The sequence below is a fragment of the Balaenoptera physalus genome, assembly GCF_965194825.1.
Source record: "Balaenoptera physalus genome assembly, chromosome: 15".
In the NCBI taxonomy this organism is placed as follows: Eukaryota; Metazoa; Chordata; class Mammalia; order Artiodactyla; family Balaenopteridae; genus Balaenoptera; species Balaenoptera physalus.
In genome coordinates, this window is record NC_138894.1 from 38768743 (window position 1) to 38789004 (window position 20262).

At 40.2% G+C, this 20262-nt stretch overlaps 1 protein-coding gene and 1 pseudogene across 20 annotated transcripts in view; one reads left to right on the forward strand and one right to left on the reverse strand.

Moving 5' to 3' along the window:
• The window catches only part of AAK1 (AP2 associated kinase 1), a 169065-nt gene that overhangs the window by 115335 nt on the left and 33468 nt on the right, over positions 1-20262 (forward strand). For 9 of the 19 annotated variants that reach the window (XM_082425985.1, XM_082425986.1, XM_082425989.1 and 6 more), the window contains 4 exons: positions 3467-3699; positions 4924-5081; positions 6386-6490; positions 13387-13482. In XM_082425985.1, the coding sequence (XP_082282111.1) occupies positions 3467-3699; positions 4924-5081; positions 6386-6490; positions 13387-13482 (592 nt within the window). The remainder of the gene's footprint in view (positions 1-3466; positions 3700-4923; positions 5082-6385; positions 6491-13386; positions 13483-20262) is intronic. The other 10 variants (XM_082425990.1, XM_082425987.1, XM_082425976.1 and 7 more) reach the window with 4 other exon arrangements.
• On the reverse strand, positions 6500-13353 carry LOC309643374 (large ribosomal subunit protein eL36 pseudogene; annotated as a pseudogene). The gene has a single exon. The product of its transcript is annotated as a large ribosomal subunit protein eL36 pseudogene (transcript).

Here is a 20262-nt window from a genome sequence, read left to right on the forward strand (position 1 = left end):
TCTCAGCTAAATGTGTGTTCAGTGTCTTTACACCTTCGTTTCTGGAACAGCTTGGTCTTCCTGCAGGCATGTGGTAGACAGCTACTCTCTGTATTTTTAACAAGCGACAAAGTTCCTCTTGTTAATGGAAAAAGAGTTTTTAAAAGATTATTGTATCATGTAGCTAGTTGAAATCTTATTTTGTCCAGTCCTCATTTAATGGAATTACAAACTGAGGCCCAGGCTAGAAAGGGATCACCCAAGACACACAGACTGATAGCACCAGAGCTGGGGCATGAACTGAAGAATCCTAGTCTGTGTTCAAGGATAATAGCAATGCTCATTCAGGGTGAGGGCGCGACCATCTACCACTGACTATACACTTCTTATGGGGTCCCCCTCTGCTGACCCTGGACAGAAGTATCCACTTCCTTGGGAATGAACTGTGATCCTTCTCCATGTTCCTTGAATGAAAAAATACTTTGAGCACTTTGTTCAGGGGTAGGTGGTTGAGGGCACAGAGAAGGAACGAGAACAGAATGTGCTTCAGCCAGGAGCCAGAGAACCTCCCAGCTTTGACCCTTCCCATTCTCCCATGACCCTTTGTAGGACTTACCTAGAGAAGCAAGTAAATGAATATAAAGTATACCCTGCAGCCATCTCACAGCGATAATCTGCAAAGGGAGGATGGCCATATCCCACAGATGATTATTACAGTCTTAATAATAGCCATAAGCATGGAAGAAACCTAACTTGTTCCAACAACTCAACCGTGCAGCCATTAAAAATCATGGTTATACGGACTTCCCTGGTGGTCCAGTGGCTAACAATCCGCCTTCCAATGCAGGGGACGTGGGTTCAATCCCTGGTCGGGGAACTAAGATCCCACATGCCGCAGGGCAACTAACCCTGCGTGCCGCAACTACTGAGCCCGCACACCACAACTAGAGAGCCCGTGAGCTCTGGAGCCCACACGCCATAACTAGAGAGCCTGCATGCCGCAACTACTGAGCCCACGTGCCCTGGAGCCCACGCGCCACAACTAGAGAGAAGCCCGCACACTACAACTAGAGAGAAACCTGCACGCCGCAACGAAGAGCCCACGCACCGCAACGAAAAATCCTGCATGCCGCAACTAAGACCTGGCACAGCCAAAAATAAATAAATAAATAAATATTAAAAGAAAACAAAAACAATCAACTATATTTCAATAAAAATAAATTAATTAATTTTAAAAAATCATGGTCATAAAATTCTGTACAGTAGTATGGAAACTCTCATGAGGTAGCGTTAGAGGAGAGATGAGATTATGGGACGAGTATGTACTTGAAATAGACTTAAATATAAGATACCAGAAAGATAAGAACAGTTGTATTAGAGTAGTGGAATGGAAGCCCGGGTGGTTTTTCTCCCCTAGTCTCTATCCTTACATTTCTTGATGTTATTATACACCTTTTATAGTTATATATTTTGTTTTTTAAAAAATCTTTGGCAAGATAGACATCTGAGTCTACCTTGCTTCTCCTCCCCCTGTGGTCTGTTTCTCCCTCCTCCCCCTTCCCAATCCCATTTTTGGATGAGGAGGCATCATGGTGCAGAAAAGAGTCCTGGGCGATAGTCAAGAGACATGGATTCTGCCCTCAATTGACCCTGTGACCTTGAGCAAGCACTTAGCCTTAGGGGGCCTTGGTCTGGTCTCTTCTAAAACGAGGGAGTTGGAATCTGTGTTCTCTAAGGTCTTTTTTGACTCTTCATTCTGAGATTCTGATTGGAAATAAAACTGCTTGACAGTTTTGTGGGTTGTTGTGGGGAGTGGCTGAATGGGTGGCAGCCAGTTTGAATTGGTAACTGTGATAAAACAAGATGTCCTCATGATGGAAGCGTCTGTTCTTCGGTGTGCTACATACAGAGAGTAGGCAAAAGGAAGAGAAAATGTTCTCCAGGTAGTCTGGACTCTTCAAAATAAAGGGCCTCAACAGTTAAGTACGCTTTTCAGTGTAGTGAATGTCTTAAACTCCAAGAAATAAGCAAATCTAGTTCTGTCCTTAAAGCCCTTCTCACCCCTGTGGGTACTGGCTTTAGGCTGGCTGTTGCAGATGCACTTCTGGACCCCTGAGGAAGTTGTGGAGCTGGAACTCTGGTCTTCTTCACAGAGCACTTTGCTTCTCACTCAGAGATGCAGTCAGCTGCTTTACCCTTTGACTTTAACTTGATCGGAATTAGAACCTTATATTGTGTCATTCATTCAACTGGTGAGTGGTTGTGTACTCTCACATGTATGTAGCCTGCCTCAATAAAATTAAAGTCTGAGTCAATGTAAGTACAGAAACTCCCAGGCTGTCAGCATCCTGACCCAAGTAGCTGGACACTCTAGTTTCCTGAATCTCTCCAGGGCCTACCTTTGAAGACACAGAATGTGAGAACCAATTTGCAGCATGGAGGGGCAGCTCCAATCTGAGATGAAGGACTGGAGGGAAGGGATAGTTCAATACCTGAGGCATTTAATATTCTAAGTTCCTTTATTTCTGGATTGACAGTTAAGAAAAGGGTTAGGTGGCCTTCTTAATATTAATTTTTGTTCATTTTCTTGACATAGAACTTTGTTGATCAAGACTTATGCTTAAAGGCTCACTATGTGGCCACAAGGATGTTCCCACCAGTGTCTCTTTCTGTGGTGACAATGTGTCCTGCCTTCCTTCTGAAAAAGACCTATATGTCAAGAGGCCTCATATTATTAGATCAATCATCATCAAGGGCTTTTACATTTTTTTCTTCTTTCTTACTGTATTCTCTACATGGTTCTTTGGTGCCATTTCCAAAATGAAGATTGGAACAGGATAATCCCACTGCTCCAATACTGTACATTTTCTCAGGGGTTGCCACAGAAACAGAATCCTGTTAAGACCCATCCTATCAATGAAATAGAGTGTTAAAAGCAAAAAAGTGCTGCCATTTATTAATCACAGTGAAATTCTGTCTCATTTAACTGGTAGTCTGAGCTCTGTCAGAAAGGGATCTCTTAGCAGAAATCATTTAGCTCAAATGTGTTTTAGCTAGAGGTGTGCCTTCATTGGCTTGTGACTGTGCCAGTAGAATGCTTAAAGGCTGCCCTTTGGAGGCATTCTGAATGAGTTCCTAAAGCAGAAAGTGGTCCTTTAGGAAACTTTCTAGATCTTTAAAGCCAGAAATAGCTTCTGCAGTCTTTGATCTGGGTCGAGTTACATATGGTTACCCTGTATATTATTGCCAATGAAGATTGAAATTTATAAAAGTACCAGGTAAGTACCATGCTGGTATCAGTCTCAAGGCTGCAGCTCAGATTGTCAAAGCCTAGTTTTTTTCTTTCTGGGTGTTCTTGATAAACTGAGCCATTTGAGCCATATGTTAGCTCTCACATGGCATTTTTTGTTATACTTGTCTGCTTATTTGTTTTTCCTTTCCCCCTTTTTTTTTTTTTTTTTTTTAACGCTTTCGTCTCTCTTCCTAGCAGATTCAAGCCCCCATAAGACAACAGCCAAAGGTTCAGACAACCCCACCTCCTACCATCCAGGGGCAGAAACTCGGATCTCTCACTCCTCCATCATCCCCCAAGGCCCAGCGTGCTGGGCACAGGCGGATTCTCAGCGACGTGACCCACAGCGCAGTCTTTGGGGTCCCTGCCAGCAAATCAACCCAGCTGCTCCAAGCAGCTGCAGCTGAGGCCAGTCTCAATAAGTCCAAGTATGTACTGCTTTTGTGGGAAAGGGCTGCAGGGGAACATTGCTGTGTGATTTTTGCATATATATGTAGTTGTGTGTAGATGTATATGTAGGGGTGAGTGTCTGTGTTTAATGAGAAACTGAATTTTCCTGTAGTGCATAGATCAGACTGATCTTAAGAAATAATTTCCTACTTGCCTCACAGTTTCCAATCTGTCTTCCATCCCATACTGTATCATGTGTTTTCTAAATTCTTGATCTGATCAAATCTCTCCATGCTGATAACATTTCATTGGCTCCCCATTGCCTGTGGAATAATATCTGAACTGACTGGTTAACAGACCAAGGACTATTATATCACATTGGCGGAACTGCCACTCTCCTCCTGGTCCACTTAGGAAATGCTTATTTATTCATCAAGATCCATGTTGGAGGTTATATTTTCTTTGACCCTTCCTCTGGCATCATATATAATTTTGTATGAACCCTTTTTTGAGCATGTATTACACTGTGTTATCATTATTTATTTGTATGTTTAGCTGACCTAGCCTGCAAGTTCATCCACAGCAAGCACCGTGGCTTAATCAACCTTTGTAAATCCGGTGACAGGCTCTGTGCCTGACATCAAGTAGATTGCAGTGAGTGTTTGTTGGGTAAATGCAGTGTCAGGCTCTCAACTTTCTTGGAACCATATACGAAAGTTAAAAATCTTTAAATTAAGTCATTAGCTAAATGCAAAGGTCATCAAGAGAGACTTTAGAAGAAAATTAGGTGATAATACCCAGGAGCTCAAGATGGTGGTAAATGTCTTTATTGATCTTTAACTGTGATGGTGTCCACTGATGCTGGATCCTGACAGATGCGAGGCAGCCGGAATAGGCGTCAGCCCCTCTGGAGCTGTTGTGAATGTTACAGTGGTCACCACAGGATGCACGAGCCTAAGAACAGGTGGCTTTGGGATCCTGAACTGAAAGAACTTGCAGATGAGACCAAAAATCTAAGCAAGAGGTTAAAGATGTAGTGGGAGATAGTGAATCACAAAAGAAAGGGAGATGTTTGTTTCACACAGTGGAAAGCGCATCTGTGGAAACTGTTCCATTGTTACGGGAAGCCCTTTTAGAAACATACTGTGGAAAATAATGGTTTGACTTATAAAATAATTTGCTCTTGAAACAAAGAGAAAATAGGTTGACCCTTTTCAACCTTTATATGTCTTTTTATTTCGTGGGGGTGGGAACCTACCTAGGTCTGCAACCACCACTCCTTCAGGCTCCCCTCGGGCCTCCCAGCAAAACGTTTATAATCCTTCAGAAGGTTCTACATGGAATCCCTTTGACGACGACAATTTCTCCAAACTCACAGCTGAAGAACTGCTGAACAAGGACTTTGCCAAGCTTGGGGAAGGTGAGTAATTGGTGTCTTTTTGTGATTAACGCTAGAGGGGTATGCATGTGAAAATGTAGGCTTAGGTCTTTCTTTCCTTCAAAGACTTGACTTTGAAGTATATGCACAAATCGGCTTGTATTTTTACTAGGGCACTGAAGTCTCTTCATCCTCAGGAAATCCTGGTCTGTTGTGGGTGGCAGCAAGGAGAGTGGGAAACTTTTAGGAAAGATTGGGTAGCATAGATCAGGATGATAGTGTCAAGCTCGTTCACTCCTTGGAGGAATGTGATGGTACCTTGTCCGAAGTGAGTTTATTATCCCAGAAAGTCGTAGCTGCTTACCCATGAGAGTGTGCCCTCATGTAGACACTGAATCTTCATGATCAGAATTCTCTATTACTGTTGACTGACCCTGGAGCAGAGATCAAATAAATAGAAGGTACCATTTCCACCCTCAAATCCACAGTCTAATTTGGAAGGCAGGATACCCACTCACAGACACACATACACTTTGGAAAACAACAGCACACACCCTGGGAAAATTCTACAGTCTGATACAGTTCAAAAAAAGTACCTCAGTGTAGACAAAAGCACAGGGTAAAGGAATGATCAGAACGGAGTGAATGATACGAACTTTGACCAAACATTTTAGCTTTATAATTTTATAGACATCTTTTTAAAATCCATACACTTCTTGCCTTTTTTTTTTCTTCATAGGGCGTAGGATTTAACTTTCTTTGACATTTATTGTCAATTTGTTTCATTGTTATGTATGCCAGTTATTGTTCTGGACTGTAAACAGAAATACCTTCATGTGCTATTGAAAACTAGTATTTTGCACCTGATTAAGTGACTCCCAAGTTTCAAAATTCCTGTATCTATTTTTAGTAATTTCCTGTCACTGTTCTTGTTGTTCAACTGTTGGCTTTTACATTAAGCCATTGTCATTGTGCCCGTCCCTCATAGCATCTCACTACTGCCATCTCTCTTCTCTTTTGCTCTCATAACTACTTTCAACATGGAAAACAGATCATCAAACTCATTAGAATGATGTAGAGATAAATCGATTCAGAGTGAAGGCTGGAGGCATTGTGCTTTGAGTAATGTGCTCAAGCTTTAGAGCTTTAGACTTCCTTTCTTTCCTCAGCTGTTTCTCAGTTACTGCAGTGACTAGACAAGGACCTTTGAATAGCCAAGGTGTTGCCATAATGCAGTAAAATGAGTCAAGTCTAGATGTCGGTTTGGAGGATGCCCTTCACCCCTGGCCTGTGTGTGCATCATGGGATTCTGCTGGGATGAACCGAGTGGTATTTTGTCCCTCCAGGCAAACATCCTGAGAAGCTTGGAGGCTCAGCTGAGAGTTTGATCCCAGGCTTTCAACCAACCCAAGGTGATACTTTTGCCGCTTCCTCATTTTCTGCTGGAACTGGTTAGTATGGCGAACACCTGAAACTCAAGACTCACTGTTGTCACCTTCCCACTGGTTTCCAGTCCACAGATAACCCTAACATGCCAGTGAGCCCCAGATCCTGGTGGTAACATAATTTTCTTCATTCTGAAGATTTCCTATAAAAAGATCGGGATAAAAACAGATCTAGAATCACTTTGAATTAGAATGGCAGGGTGATCTGGCCATAGTATACAGGATTTGTTCTCTCAAGTCCACATACATGTTTTTAAGCAAATATTTCTAAATTTCAGGAACATCACTCTGTTAATCTCTTGTAATTGCTTAGGTTCTTTGGAATGACTTGAAGAATTCTAAGAATTAGATGCTCTATCCTATATCTGAGTCTCTTCTATGCTGTGTTTTTGTGCATGTGTGTGTGTGCTTATGGGGACAGGGAGATATCTTTTTATTTTTATTTTTTAAATTTTTTTCTGAAAATGTTTTATTGTGCACAGAGGGGAAGGGCTCAGTCCTTCTTGGCTGCCGCCTTCCTCATGGCGGCCAGGACATTGCTCAGCTCCTCTCTCTTCCTCTTGGCACAGATGTGTTCCCCCAGCCTTTTCTTGATGAACTTGAAGGCCTGCTTGTCCCTGGAGACCTTGAGCAGCTCCATGGCCCGCCGTTCATAAGAGGCGAAGCCGCACACCTCCTGGATCATGTCCCGCACAAACTTGGTGTGCTTGGTGAGGCGCCCGTGGCGGCGGCTGTGCCTCGGCTTGCTCACATTCTTGGTCACCTTGTGGCTCCTGTTGAGGCCCACAGCCGTGGGGTAGCGCAGAGCCATAGCTGCTGCTCTTCAATGGCTGCTGTGGCAGAAGCGAGATATCTTTTTAAATGAGACGTTTAAAAAAATTCTACAAGTAATAATAAAAACCTAATTTTCCTTTTTATTAATAAATAACATACATATTTAGTAATTTATAGAAGAGCACAGAGAAGAAAGTTAAAAGCCCCATGATCTCACCCCTGAGAAATTAGCATAGGGATACCATTTTGATGTCTGTTAGTGGCATTTAACCTTTTTAGGGTCACAGATATCTTTGTGAATCTAAGGGAAGTTACAGATCTTCTCTTTCACAAAAATACATGTGTCCACAATTTTGTGCACAATTTTCAGCCTCAGTTTATGACTCTAAGGTACATTTTTATAGTCATATTTTAAAGCCTAATTTTTTTTGCTTACAAAATTTGGCATGTTTCCCCCATATCATTAAAGAAGCTCCTCGAATATAACTTTTAAAATATCTACATTAAATTCCTTTATGTGGATACATCCTAATGTATTTAACCAGGTACCTCTTTTCTAAACATTAATTTGATGTCAATGTTTTACTGTTATAAATTCCTCAGCAATGGATGTGAGGTTTTGAATATGTTCTTTGTAGGATATGGAATTTGATATCCTTCAAAATTGATCTTTTTAATTATATTGATTAATTTCTGCTTTTAACTTTTCATATTCTTTCTTCATGCTTTCTTTGGGTGTATCATTATTTTTCTAACCTCGTAAATTTATTTCTGATTAGAACTTTGGCTGTTATTCCATAACATTTGCCATGTAACACTGTCTTTATTTATTTATTTATTTATTTATTTATTTATTTATTTATTTATTTTTTATTTTATTTTATTTTATTTTTGGCTGCGTCGGGTCTTAGTTGTGGTACTCAGAATCTTCCTCGAGGCATGTGGGATCCTCCGCTGCAGTGCGTGGGCTCCTCATTGTGGTGCGTGGGCTTCTCTCTAGTTGTGGCACGTGGGCTCAGTAGTTGCGGCGTGTGGGCTCTCTAGTTGTGGCGCAGGGCTCCAGAGTGCGTGGGCTCTGTAGTTTCAGCATGTGGGCTCTGTAGTTGTGGCCCACGTGCTCAGTAGTTGCGGCTCATGGGCTTCGTTGCCCCACGGCATGTGGGATCTTAGTTCCCCGACCAGGGATCCAACCTGTGTCCCCTGTATTGGGAGGCGGATTCTTAACCACTGGACCACCAGGGAAGTCCCTGTAATGCTCTCTTATTCTCATTCTTTTCTGGATGTTTTTAAATTTTAATTTTTAGGTTTTGATTTCTTTACCCTAGAGTTATTCAGGATATATTTTCATTGCATTGTGATAATATGGCCTCTGCAGTTTTTTCTCTTGGGTATTATGGAGGTGTTCGTTATTCATTTTGTAAACGTTCTATGGGAATTAGTAGTTTCCATTTCAATAAATACTAATCTACAACATGATTTTTAATGGAAGAACAATAACATTGTATTTAACATCCCCTTTGATGAATACTTAGGTTGTTGCTAATTTTCACCACATAAACATTCTTGAAGCCAAATTTTTATTCATATCCTTTAAAATTTCTTTAAGATAGCTTTTAGGGGATTATTTGCTAAATCAAAAGATATGTGTAATTAAGGCTTTTGGTGCCTATTTCCAAATTGCCCTCCAAGAATTCTATACAAATTTTATTTCAGTCAACAGTGAATGAGTAATTTTCACCTCTTTTTCCCAGCCAGACCAGCTCAGAGGCTGTAGACAAAGGACATTGTTTACTGGCCATTTTTATTTCTTTTGGGATTTGTGTTGTTCATGTCCTTTTTTTGTTTTTAATGTGCTGTGTTTATTTTGTTCTTAATATGTAAGAGCTCTTCATGTGTCATATTGTAAACTTTTCCCCCAGTTTGTCATTTGTCCTATGCAAGTATTATCTCATCTGACCCTCTCAACAGCCCTCTGAGATTACCACATCATGCCCACATCAGTTAAGGCTGAGGTAACTGAGCACAGGCTAGTCTCTTTCCCAGGGTCACATAGCTAGTAAGTGGCAGAGCTGGGACACCGACCCTGTGGCTCTAGAACTTCCTCTCTCAGGTTTTCTGCCTCATAATAAGGCAAATTTAATAATAGTGTCCTAGAAAATCATCTATAGTTTCAAAATTTTTTTAATAAAATAGAAGAATACATTTAAATCTCTTATAGTACTTTCTTTGCATACATCAATTTTATTGTATGTATTTGTGTTTCTCTTTTTCTTGGTAACTCTAGCTAGAGATTTGCTGTTTTATTACCTTTCAAAGACAACTCTATAGAACTACTCTTTTTCTGTCTTCTAATTCTTTATCTTTTGCCTTTATCTTTTTGATTACAGTTCCCTATTTTTCTTAGGTTCACTTTTGCTGATTTCAAGAAGAACACATAGTAAAATTTTTTTTAATTCTTTAAAAAAAAAGTATTTAGAGTTTTTCTCTCAATATAACAGTGATTTTCATCTGGCATGAGAGTGGGGAGGGAGGCTAATTATAATTTCCAGGAAGACTTTTTCGCAGATAATCTACTATTCTCTTGCCTCTTTCTTGCTCCAGATGCCCACCCCACCCCAGCCTTTGAGGATTACCCTGTTATTGAGAGTGCTTTCTAATAGCTGTGTGTTTCCCTTGTAAGAAAAAACTCAAGTTTTAACCATATCCCATAAGTCTTCATATGATGTTCTCATTGTTAATATTTTGGAACAGGCATTGGAATTATTTGGAAGGTGTGTTTTTTAATATTAAATAGTGAAAATTTCTTTGTGTGCTATTTTTTATTTTTAGCTTTGTTGTCTGGTCTGTATAATTTTTAAATTTATTGGTATTTTGGTCTGGTTGAAAGTGCTTCAAGTTGGATATGCCAAATAGTTGACTAAATATACCAAATGTATAAAGCATTGGTCATTGTCCTTGAGATAAAATGTCACAATGATGACTAGTTATGGTGCTGGGTAGGATATAGTTTCCCTGGAAAGGGGGTCGTGGAATAAGCCCTAGGAGGGTCTTCTTTGATGCTGAATCCCAGCATTTAGTGCAGTGCTTGGCTCAGTACAGATTTGTTGAATGAAGGAAAGGAGTCACTTTTTGCCAAAGGATAGGAGCTTGGATTCACCAATGTTAATAATAGACGTCCCTAATCATTTTCCATCCACTTCCAGTTTTAATGCCTAATTCTTTCTTATCATACATTTTATGTTTTGTTGTCTGTCTGTATGAACTGTTTTTTAAAGAGTTGTTTTTTGCTTTTATTTTTGCCTCTTCTCCCCTTAATGCTTACTTTGAAGGTTGTAAATGGCAATATTTTTTTTAACGGCCCAGCCATTAGAAAACACATATTTGAGTAAAGTTAGGACAATAATACCAGCGAACATATGTTGAGTACATGCTGCGTGCTAAGCCCACTGGGTAAGTGCTTTTATGTACATTATCTCCAGTGATCCCTCAACAACAGCCCATGAGAGGCTAAGTGACCTGCCCAAGGTCGTAGGTGGAGAATGACAGTGTAGAAATTTGTACCTGGGCAGCCCAGCGCAGAAGCTGTAGTTGTAACCACATCTCAGAAATCTTATAAATCAGTGACACTAAGCTTTTACAGGCATTACAAAACATCTTCATATTTTCCTCAATTTATCCAGCACTTTTCTATGAACATTTGGTATTTTCCCTTCGTTTGCATTTGTGGTGTGAATGAAGAAGAATCTTCATTCTTTACAAATGAAAGAAAATTATATCTAAATCCCTGAATTTAATGTGTCCTCACTTGGTTGAAGTTCAGGGTGGCACCATTTTCTCCAAGTTTTCTAATCAAACTCAGACCGTTCACTGATTTGAAACCTTCTAACCAACCAAGGGAGGAGAGAAGCAGGAAATTTGGTAATGAGTTGGGGAGGATGACACAAGGGTTATCCTTAACATTTTTATGGTAAAAGCTGCAAAAATGTTACTAAACTGTGTTCATACATTAGAGGAGGAACAGGCAGACAATTAAAACTTGACATTGTGCCTCTTTATTTAAAATACAGTAAGTCCCCTACATATGAACGAGTTCCGTTCCAAGAGCACATTCGTTAAGTCCAGTTTGTTCATAAGTCCAACAAAGTTGGCCTAGGTACCCAACTAACACAGTCAGCTATATAGTACTGTACTGCAATAGGTTTATAATACTTTTCACACAAATGATACATAAAAAACAAACACAAAAAATAAAGAAAACATTTTTAATCTTACAGTACAGTACCCTGAAAAGTACAGTAGTACAGTACAACAGCTGGCATACAGGGGCTGGCATCTAGTGAACAGGCAAGAAGAGTTACTGACTGGAGGAGGGAGAGGAGGTGGGAGATGGTAGAGCTGAAGGATCGTCAGCAATAGGAGACAGAGGGCAAGCTGCACGTGACAACGTATGCCAGACACGTGAACTAACTTACGTGATTGGACATAGGAACGCACGTTCACATCTTTGAAAGTTCTCAACTTGAAGGTCGTATGTAGGGGACTTACTGTATTTTTCTGTTGATAAATTATATACATTCATTTGCTAAAACCCCAAGGAAGCAAGATTGAAAAACTCATGACCCCATTCCAAGAGGAAAGCATTGCTAACATTTAACAATATTTATGTCCATAGTTTTATTTCTGTGTACATACTTTTTTCAAACATGAATTATACTATACATTCAATTTCATAATTTGTTCTTTTTCTTTTAATATATTTCATTGTATCTCAATTTAAAATATTTCAGAGACTAAGAGCAGTGATTTTAACCCTTCTCTTCCTCCACAGACCTTTAAAGAAGCTTAGTTAAAAGCCCACTTGAATGATATTCTTAAAATGACAAAATTATAGCGACTGGGACAGGAGTAAGGAGTGGGTATGACTATAAAGGAGTACAAGGAAGTTCTTCTGTTTGAGGGAATAGTTGTGTATCATTGTTGTGATGCTTAGGCTAATTTATACGTACTATCAAATGGCAAGCAACTATACACACACACACGCACACACACAAATGTGAGTACATGTGAAAACTGAACAGAGTTTAGTTAACAGAATTGCCCTGGTGTCAGTGATATTGAACTATAGTTGTGTAAGAACTCACCACTGGGGGAAGCGGGTTGAAGGGTTCACAGGGTTCTATGTACTGCAACTTCCTATGATTCTACAGTTACTTGAAAATTAAAAGTTTTTTTTACATCCACTTTATAAAAGGCTAAATTAGATTTTAATTCAGGAACTAACTCATTATTAAAATGCAAGGTAAAGAATGGTAAAGTAGGAGCCAGGAGACCTGTGTTTTGATCCTGGGTCTGCTGGTTGACCTCTGTCTAGTCTCTTAACTTCTGGGCTTCATCTTCTTTTCTGGAAAATAAGAAAATTATGGTAGAAAATGCTGAGATCCCTTCAGGCTCTCATATTCCATAGGGTGTATAGATTTCTGTAAATCTATAAGTTTGCCAAATATAGGATGAATGCCAATAGTATGGTAGATGTAGTCCAGAGGTTAGGGTTTATCTAACCTTCCAATAGGCAAGAAATCTGTTTCTGTCTCTTTCTGTCTACCTAGCACTACATTAGACATTTGGTGATAGAATAGGACTCAGTCCCTGAAGGACCTCAAGAGGGAATAGAATAGGACTGTGTCCCTAAAGGACCTCAAGAGGGAAATGGGCACATAGGAAGTACCTGTACACATATTGTAAATTTCAAAATAGACAAAGTTTGTTTACCTACCAAAATGTGTGATAAGGATAGTAGTAATTGCAATAGGAATTCTGAAAGAGATCACTGTAGACTGCAGTATCTAAGGAAGACGTGGAATTTCAGATGTACGAATATCCTACTTTTACCATTAATTGCATCTCAGACTATGTTGCAAGGACCAGATTGTACATCTCAGACATGCTTTGCTATTGCATTGAATTATATCCACTCATTCCTCTTTATTCTGCCTCTAAATTTAGACTTACTCTATAGTTTGAGTTGGGTTAATAGATGGTAAATACATCTGGATTTACTTGATGTTTTCTGCTTTTCTCTTTTTTTCCTCCCTCTTCTTGACCCTTCCTTCCCCTCCAACCAATTCCAGCTGAAAAAAGGAAGGGTGGGCAGACTGTGGATTCTAGCCTTCCTCTTCTAAGTGTATCTGATCCTTTCATTCCTCTTCAAGTACCTGATGCACCAGGTAGGTAAATAAAACTGATCTGAAGTTAAGTTACATCCCAGGGCTTCTTGAGAGTTCTGTTTTAAACACTCCATGAAAAGGACCTGAATTCCAAGACCTAATAATAGGTGCTGTTGTATATTTTTACTGTCTCAATAAGAGGCACAAAATTCTCTTGTGGGGTCACTAGTCCTTAGCAAAGATAATAAATTCAGCTCAGATTATACCAAGTTGTATTCCACATCATATCAGTCTTAAGTTTCATATCCTTGACCGTGTTAATGGTAATATAAAGGGCCTGTATCGCAAAGAGCATTAGTTCAGTGTGATTATAACAATGTGGGGGGAAACCTATAAGCCTATGATAGAAGGAATAAAATGCTAATGGTGTAGTATAATGATTGGATTTTGAGTGACTTCCTGTTCCTATTTTGCTATAATGTGCTTTTATTTTTAAAAGATAAAAACACATAATAAAATTTGATAGGGAGTGTGAGTCAGGAGACCTAGGTTCCACTACCTTCCACTATCTGGGCTTGACTCTTCATCATCGAAATAAGTAGTTCTAATCTCCCCTACTGTCTGCTCTGTACCGACTTTTAAGTAAGCAGTCTAAAAAAGTAAGAAACGGTTAGTGTGGTCTGATTGAAATAGCTTTTGAAACAATATCATTGGATGCTTTCCATTTGGAGTTCGTGAATGCCAAAGATTTCTCTTCGCGCTCCCCTCCCCATCCTTTTGGGGGAAGGGGAGCAGGATGTGAGGAACAGAAGCCGCATTTTCTCTTCTTTTTCAGTCTCTTTGAAAAAGCAAATAGATCGAGCTCCTTAGAAACAGCTGACAGTCATTTTGCTGCTGATAGTTTTTTCTTTTTTCCCATTCTTACCCCTGTCGATTTCTTAAACTAACAGTCTTAAACTAAAAGAATCTGCTTGGTTTTTCTTCTCTCCCAAAATGTCAAAGGGATTTATTTGATTGCCTCAAGATTGGAAGTGATTGTGATGTGCATATCCTCTACTTACTAAGACAGACCACAGCTAGGTTACCAAGACGGTTTTTATTTCTTTAAGTAGTTTGTTGACCCTTCTAAGAGAAAGAAGAAATTTGCCCTGATCAGGTAGTATTGTGTAACTTTATAGCTTGCTGGACCTGGAGGTAGGTCAAAAATATCTAAAGTCACTAGGGAATGATTCAGGATAGGGTAGTTAAAGAAAAGAGAAGAAAGAATCAAATAGAGGTCCTTTTCTCTGTTGCATTCATCAGGTATGCCCAGCAGGGCCAAGACAGGCCAGTTTCTAGCAGAAGGCTAGAAAGGATGGGCTGTAAACTCGAGCTGGGGCCCACTGGCTTCTTTTTCCTCCCTTTTGTGGCAGTCATAAAATCAGACAAGGAAAAAGGGATTATTGAGGCATTCTCCCTTTGGTACCCCTTTGGGTCCATGCCTTGCTCTTACCCAGATAGCCCATGGGCTGCAGAACTGGAAGGGTGACCTCTTGGCACAAGCCAGAGGATGAAAGCATAAATCAGACATGTCACTCCTTTGCAGTCCAGTGAATTCTCAAATCACTGAGCAAAAAATCCAGGCTTATTACCATACCTACAAGACCCTGACTAGTCTGGCCCTTGGCTACCCTTCTAACCTGAGCTCATAACATTCTTCCCTTCAGTCTTTCCTCCAATAAGCTAAGCTAAGCTTATTCCCACATCAGGGCCTTTGCACTTTCTGATACTCTGCCTGGAAAGCTTTTCCTTCTTGTCATTCGACATTTGGGTCTCAGCTTAATTGCTGTCTTCTCGGAGAGGCCTGATGTGGTCCCATGGGCACTGTCACTCACACCCCCTGGCTTTTTTCTTCATAGCATTTATCATGACATTGTCTGTTTCTACTTGTTCATTCCTCTTTCTCCCCCAGAATGTCAGTGTCCTGAGGGAGGGACCTTGTCTGTCTTATTTACCAGTGTACCGTTAATGCTGAGAACACTGCCGGGTGTAGCTGGCACTCAATGAGTATTTGCAGATTAGATGAATAAAGTAAATGAAACCTGAGGCTGAAAGGCTTTTGGCAGCCCCATTACCCTCCATTTCCGTCCCCAGCTGCCAAACACCAGACTACTATCTCCATAGCCTTCCGTCTGTGAGTCCGCCAACCCCTAGCCAGGCCTCCTTCCCACTCTTGAGGGGGCATAAACAGAGGCACAGCCCACATGTCAGGAAGCTGCCAAACCCTGGGATGAAAGTAGTAGCTAAGCTCAGCAGATCGTTCAGCTCCTCCTTTCATGATGCTCTCCAGAATTTGGGCTAAGTATGGCATGTGACCACTGTGTCTTTGATTACTTTATTTACTATTATATGCCCAGCCTGTAGCACATTCAGTTATACAGCTCCTTTATCCCTGTATCCTTCCTCAGCATCTTGAAATGCCCGAGTGAGGAAAGGGCTGAGAGTTTACGGTCTCTGGTACCTTGGCAGACTGCAGGTTTGTCTCCTGCCCCTCAAAGCAAGCAGTTTGTCACTCCCTCCACCGGTGGTGGACACCGGTCAGGTGTGTTGGTTGGTTGGTTTGGTTTGCATACATGCTTCCCTCCCACACTCAGCCTTCCTGATGGTGAGAATCATGGAACCTTAGTCTCCTGACAACTATGCCTTTTGTGACTTAACATTTTATTTTATGCTTTTTAAATGTGTTCACATATAATTTCCTTTGAGCCAGAAATAATACTGACTGGTGGGTATGTCCAGTAATCTCTCTCTTCGTGAATAAGGAAGTGAGGCCTTAGCGCTGCTGTGACTGTGCTCCTTTCTCTTGGTGGCTCACAGCACCCACACAGCGAGGGGTCGTTTGGGGACAGATCCCAGCTCCATAAAGCCTTTGACTAGAGAGCTAAATTTAAGGGTTAGGGAAATACAAGAATGGATTTGAACTTGTAAGAGCATGGTTCTGGCCACTTAGTAGCTAAGTGATTTTGGTCAAATCGCTCAAACTCTGTGTTCTCCTCCTCCTCAGCATTGGCCATAGTAAAACCTACCTGTGGACTGGCTTGTGTGGCTCAGATGAAATCATGTATTTGAAATTGCTTTGGGAACTCTAAATTAGTATAAAGATAGGAAGTGCTATAACAGCTTTGGTTCCAGGCCCTTATTCCCAGGGGGGGGCAGTCCTAGTTATCAAAAAGTCTTAGCAATGGTAGTTTTGTCTTACAGAAATGAAACTTGCTCTTATGACCTATGACCTTTGCACAACTCAGAGCCATCAAAGTAGAATTCCTTGATATTAGCAATTGCTAAACTCTTAAGTGAAGGGACACTGGATAATTGGAGGTGTTTTTCTTTTTTTTTTAAGGAGTATTTTTATTTTGCAAAGCATTATAAAACTAATTTTCTTAGAAAATCTGGCATAAAAAAATCACAGCCGAGCATTTGTGTGCTCATAAAGCTGCCACATGAAGCCTAGCTCTAGCGAGCCTCAAAGTATTTCACTGATGTTCATATGCTGTGTGTTCATTTATTTTGCCTTTTATTTGTATTAGGGAACAGATAAGCTATAGGTGGTATCAAAGGTTTAAAAAAATGGTAGAGGAGATTGAGGAATTTTCTCTGAAAATTGGTGGAAAGATTTAATCATTTTTAAAAATTGTGATAAAGTATATGTAACGCAGAATTTCCCATTTTAAAGTGGACAGTTCAGTGGCATCAAGTACATTTATATTGTTTACAGCCATCACCACCATCCATCCACAGAACTTTTTTTCATCTTGCAAAATCGAAACTCTCTGCCTATTAAACAATACCTCTCCGTTCCTCTTTCCCCCCAACCCCTGGCAACCACCATTCTACTTTCTGTCTCTATGAATTTGACTACTCTAGGTGCCTCATGTAAGTGCAATTACACAATATTTGTTCTTTTGTGACTGGCTCTTTTCACTTAACATAATGTCCTCATGGTTCATACATGTTGTAGCATATGTCAGAATTTCTTTTTAAAGCTGAATAATATTCTGTTGTGTTTTGTTTATCCATCTGTCAGTTGACACATGGGTTGCTTCTATCTTTTGGCTATTGTGAATAATGCTTCTTTGAATGTGAGTGTGCAAATATCTCTTCAAAACTCAAGACTCTTTGAGGTACATACTCAGAAATAGAATTACTAGAACTGATGGTAACTCTATTTTTAATTTTTTGAGGAGCTGCCATACTGTTTTCCACAGGGACTACACCCTTTTACATTCCCGCCAGCAGTGCTCAGAGTTTGAGGAAAAGATTTTTATAGCAACCCCTTCATACTGACCTTTCAACATCAGTGTTCCACAAGACTGAGCAAGAATGCATTAGTTGCCCCATAAGTGCCACTTCCTAGAATTAACGACTTTTTTAAAAAAAAGTACTTCTTGGCTTATGGCACTCCGTCTTCTCTTGAAAAGTAAGCAAGAGAAGCTGCGTTTTCTCAGTGGTTTGTTGTCAAGATAGGCATTCCTCTCAGAGCTATTTGCTTGGCAGCGTCCTCACTTCCAATTTAAAAAGTCCGAGGTTGATCAGAGTATGTGTCTTCACTCTGGAAAGTTTTTCTTCCCACAGATTCAGTTCCCTAAAATGGACTCGGAAAGGGTCATGGTGGTTGACTTGTGATTCCAGCTTGCAGGTGTCACAGATGGTTTAGTGTCTGGTTTCTCAGTGATAGGAGCTAGAGTGACTAAATTCTAAAAACAGCATCTCTCGTTACAAGACATCAGGGCTTACACCCCAAGTCAGACAAGACGTAAATTTCCAAAACCACGAAGCTGTAGCAGCCAAATCATCTTTTTGGATGGGGCTTGCATCTGGCTCTTCCATGTCTGTAAGTTCAGTCTGCTTTACTTCTCATAGTCGAAGTCCTAATTACGGTTGGAATGGGCCTTGAGCAAGCCCTTAGTCTCCCTAGCCTGTATAAATAGATATCTACCCTCATCTTTGATATTTTAAGAGAGAGAAAGCTCACAACTTGCAGTATATCCTGGTCTCCTGCCAGGGAGTGGTTCTGACTGTCTGACCTAAGACTGGTTTCTGAAGGATTTGTACCCTTTTTTGTGATTTATATTTTCAGTTACTAAGTCTTGAGAGGAGCGGTATGAGAATCTGAAATGGATTAATCTCTGTCTGCAACTCTAGCAGCTGCCCCCTCCTCTCTTCCCCTAATCCCTCACGCCATTTGACTTATGTTTAAGGAGAGGGGAGGTGCTCAGAAGAGAAGACCCTTTCATTTCCCCCTTCATTTCAAAGTATTAACAATCCTCTCCTTTAAAAGCACTCTCGGTTTCCACGGTCCAGGCTAACTAATTCTGCATCCATTTTTCTTCAGGGGTCCACCTTCTCAGGCTTTTAACCATGATTTCAGTGCTTTTCCAAGCTCTTAACCTGACTCATTTTTATTTGGGAACCCTAGAGACTTGAGAAAGAACTGATTATCGTACTGGGAATGTGATAAGATAATCCCACCAACAGAAAAATATGAGCAGACAATTCATAAAAGAAAAAAGATGAATTACCAGTAAATAATATTTTTCTAAAAGTTCACCATCATGATGAACCCAAGAAGTACCCATTATAAAGCAGTGAGGTCCTGCAGCTTCTCCTGTCAGATTGCTAAAGATGAAAAAAGCCTACCACCTCAGGCTTGGTGAAGGTATCAGAAAATGGACACACTCAGATCCTGCTAGTGGGAGTGGCAGTTAGTACAGCTTTCAGGGAGGACAGCGTGGCCTTTAAGATTTTACTTCCTTATTGACTTAGCAATTCTTTTCTAATACATTGTCTGAAGAGCACATGAGTATGCTTAAATATTTATTGAACGTTCAGAGTTTATAGGAAAAGGTTGGAAGAGCGTTCGTTAAAAACTCAATAGTGGCTATCTCTACAAGGGAAATTATGGGTAGTTTTACTTTTATCCTTTTTTTTTTTTAACATACTTTTTATTGGAGTATAGGTTTTTTTCTTAACATCTTTATTGGAGTATAATTGCTTACAATCGTGTGTTAGTTTCTGCGTTATAACAAAGTGAATCAGTTATACATATACATATGTCCCCATATCTCTTCCCTCTTACATCTCCCTCCCTCCCACCCTCCCTATCCCACCGCTCTAGGTGGTCACAAAGCACCAAGCTGATCTCCCTGTGCTACTCGGCTGCTTCCCACTAGCTATCTATTTTACGTTTGGTAGTGTATATATGTCCATGCCACTATCTCACTTTGTCACAGCTTACCATTCCCCCTCCCTGTAACCTCAAGTCCATTCTCTAGTAGGTCTGCATCTTTATTCCCGTCTTGCCCCTAGGTTCTTCTGACCATTTTTTTTTCTTTTTTTTAGATTCCATATATATGTGTTAGCATACAGTATTTGTTTTTCTCTTTCTGACTTACTTCACTCTGTATGACAGACTCTAGGTCCATCCACCTCACTACAAATAACTCAATTTCGTTACTTTTTATGACTGAGTAATATTCCATTGTATATATGTGCCACATCTTCTTTATCCATTCATCTGTTGATGGACACTTAGGTTGCCTCCATGTCCTGGCTATTGTAAATAGAGCTGCAATGAACACTTTGGTACACGTCTCTTTTTGAATTATGGTTTTCTCAGGGTATATGCCCAGTAGTGGGATTGCTGCATCATATGGTAGTTCTATTTTTAGTTTTTTAAGGAACCTCCATACTGTTCTCCATAGTGGCTGTATCAATTTACATTCCCACCAACAGTGCAAGAGTGTTCCCTTTTCTCCACACCCTCTCCAGCATTTATTGTTTGTAGATTTTTTGATGATGGCC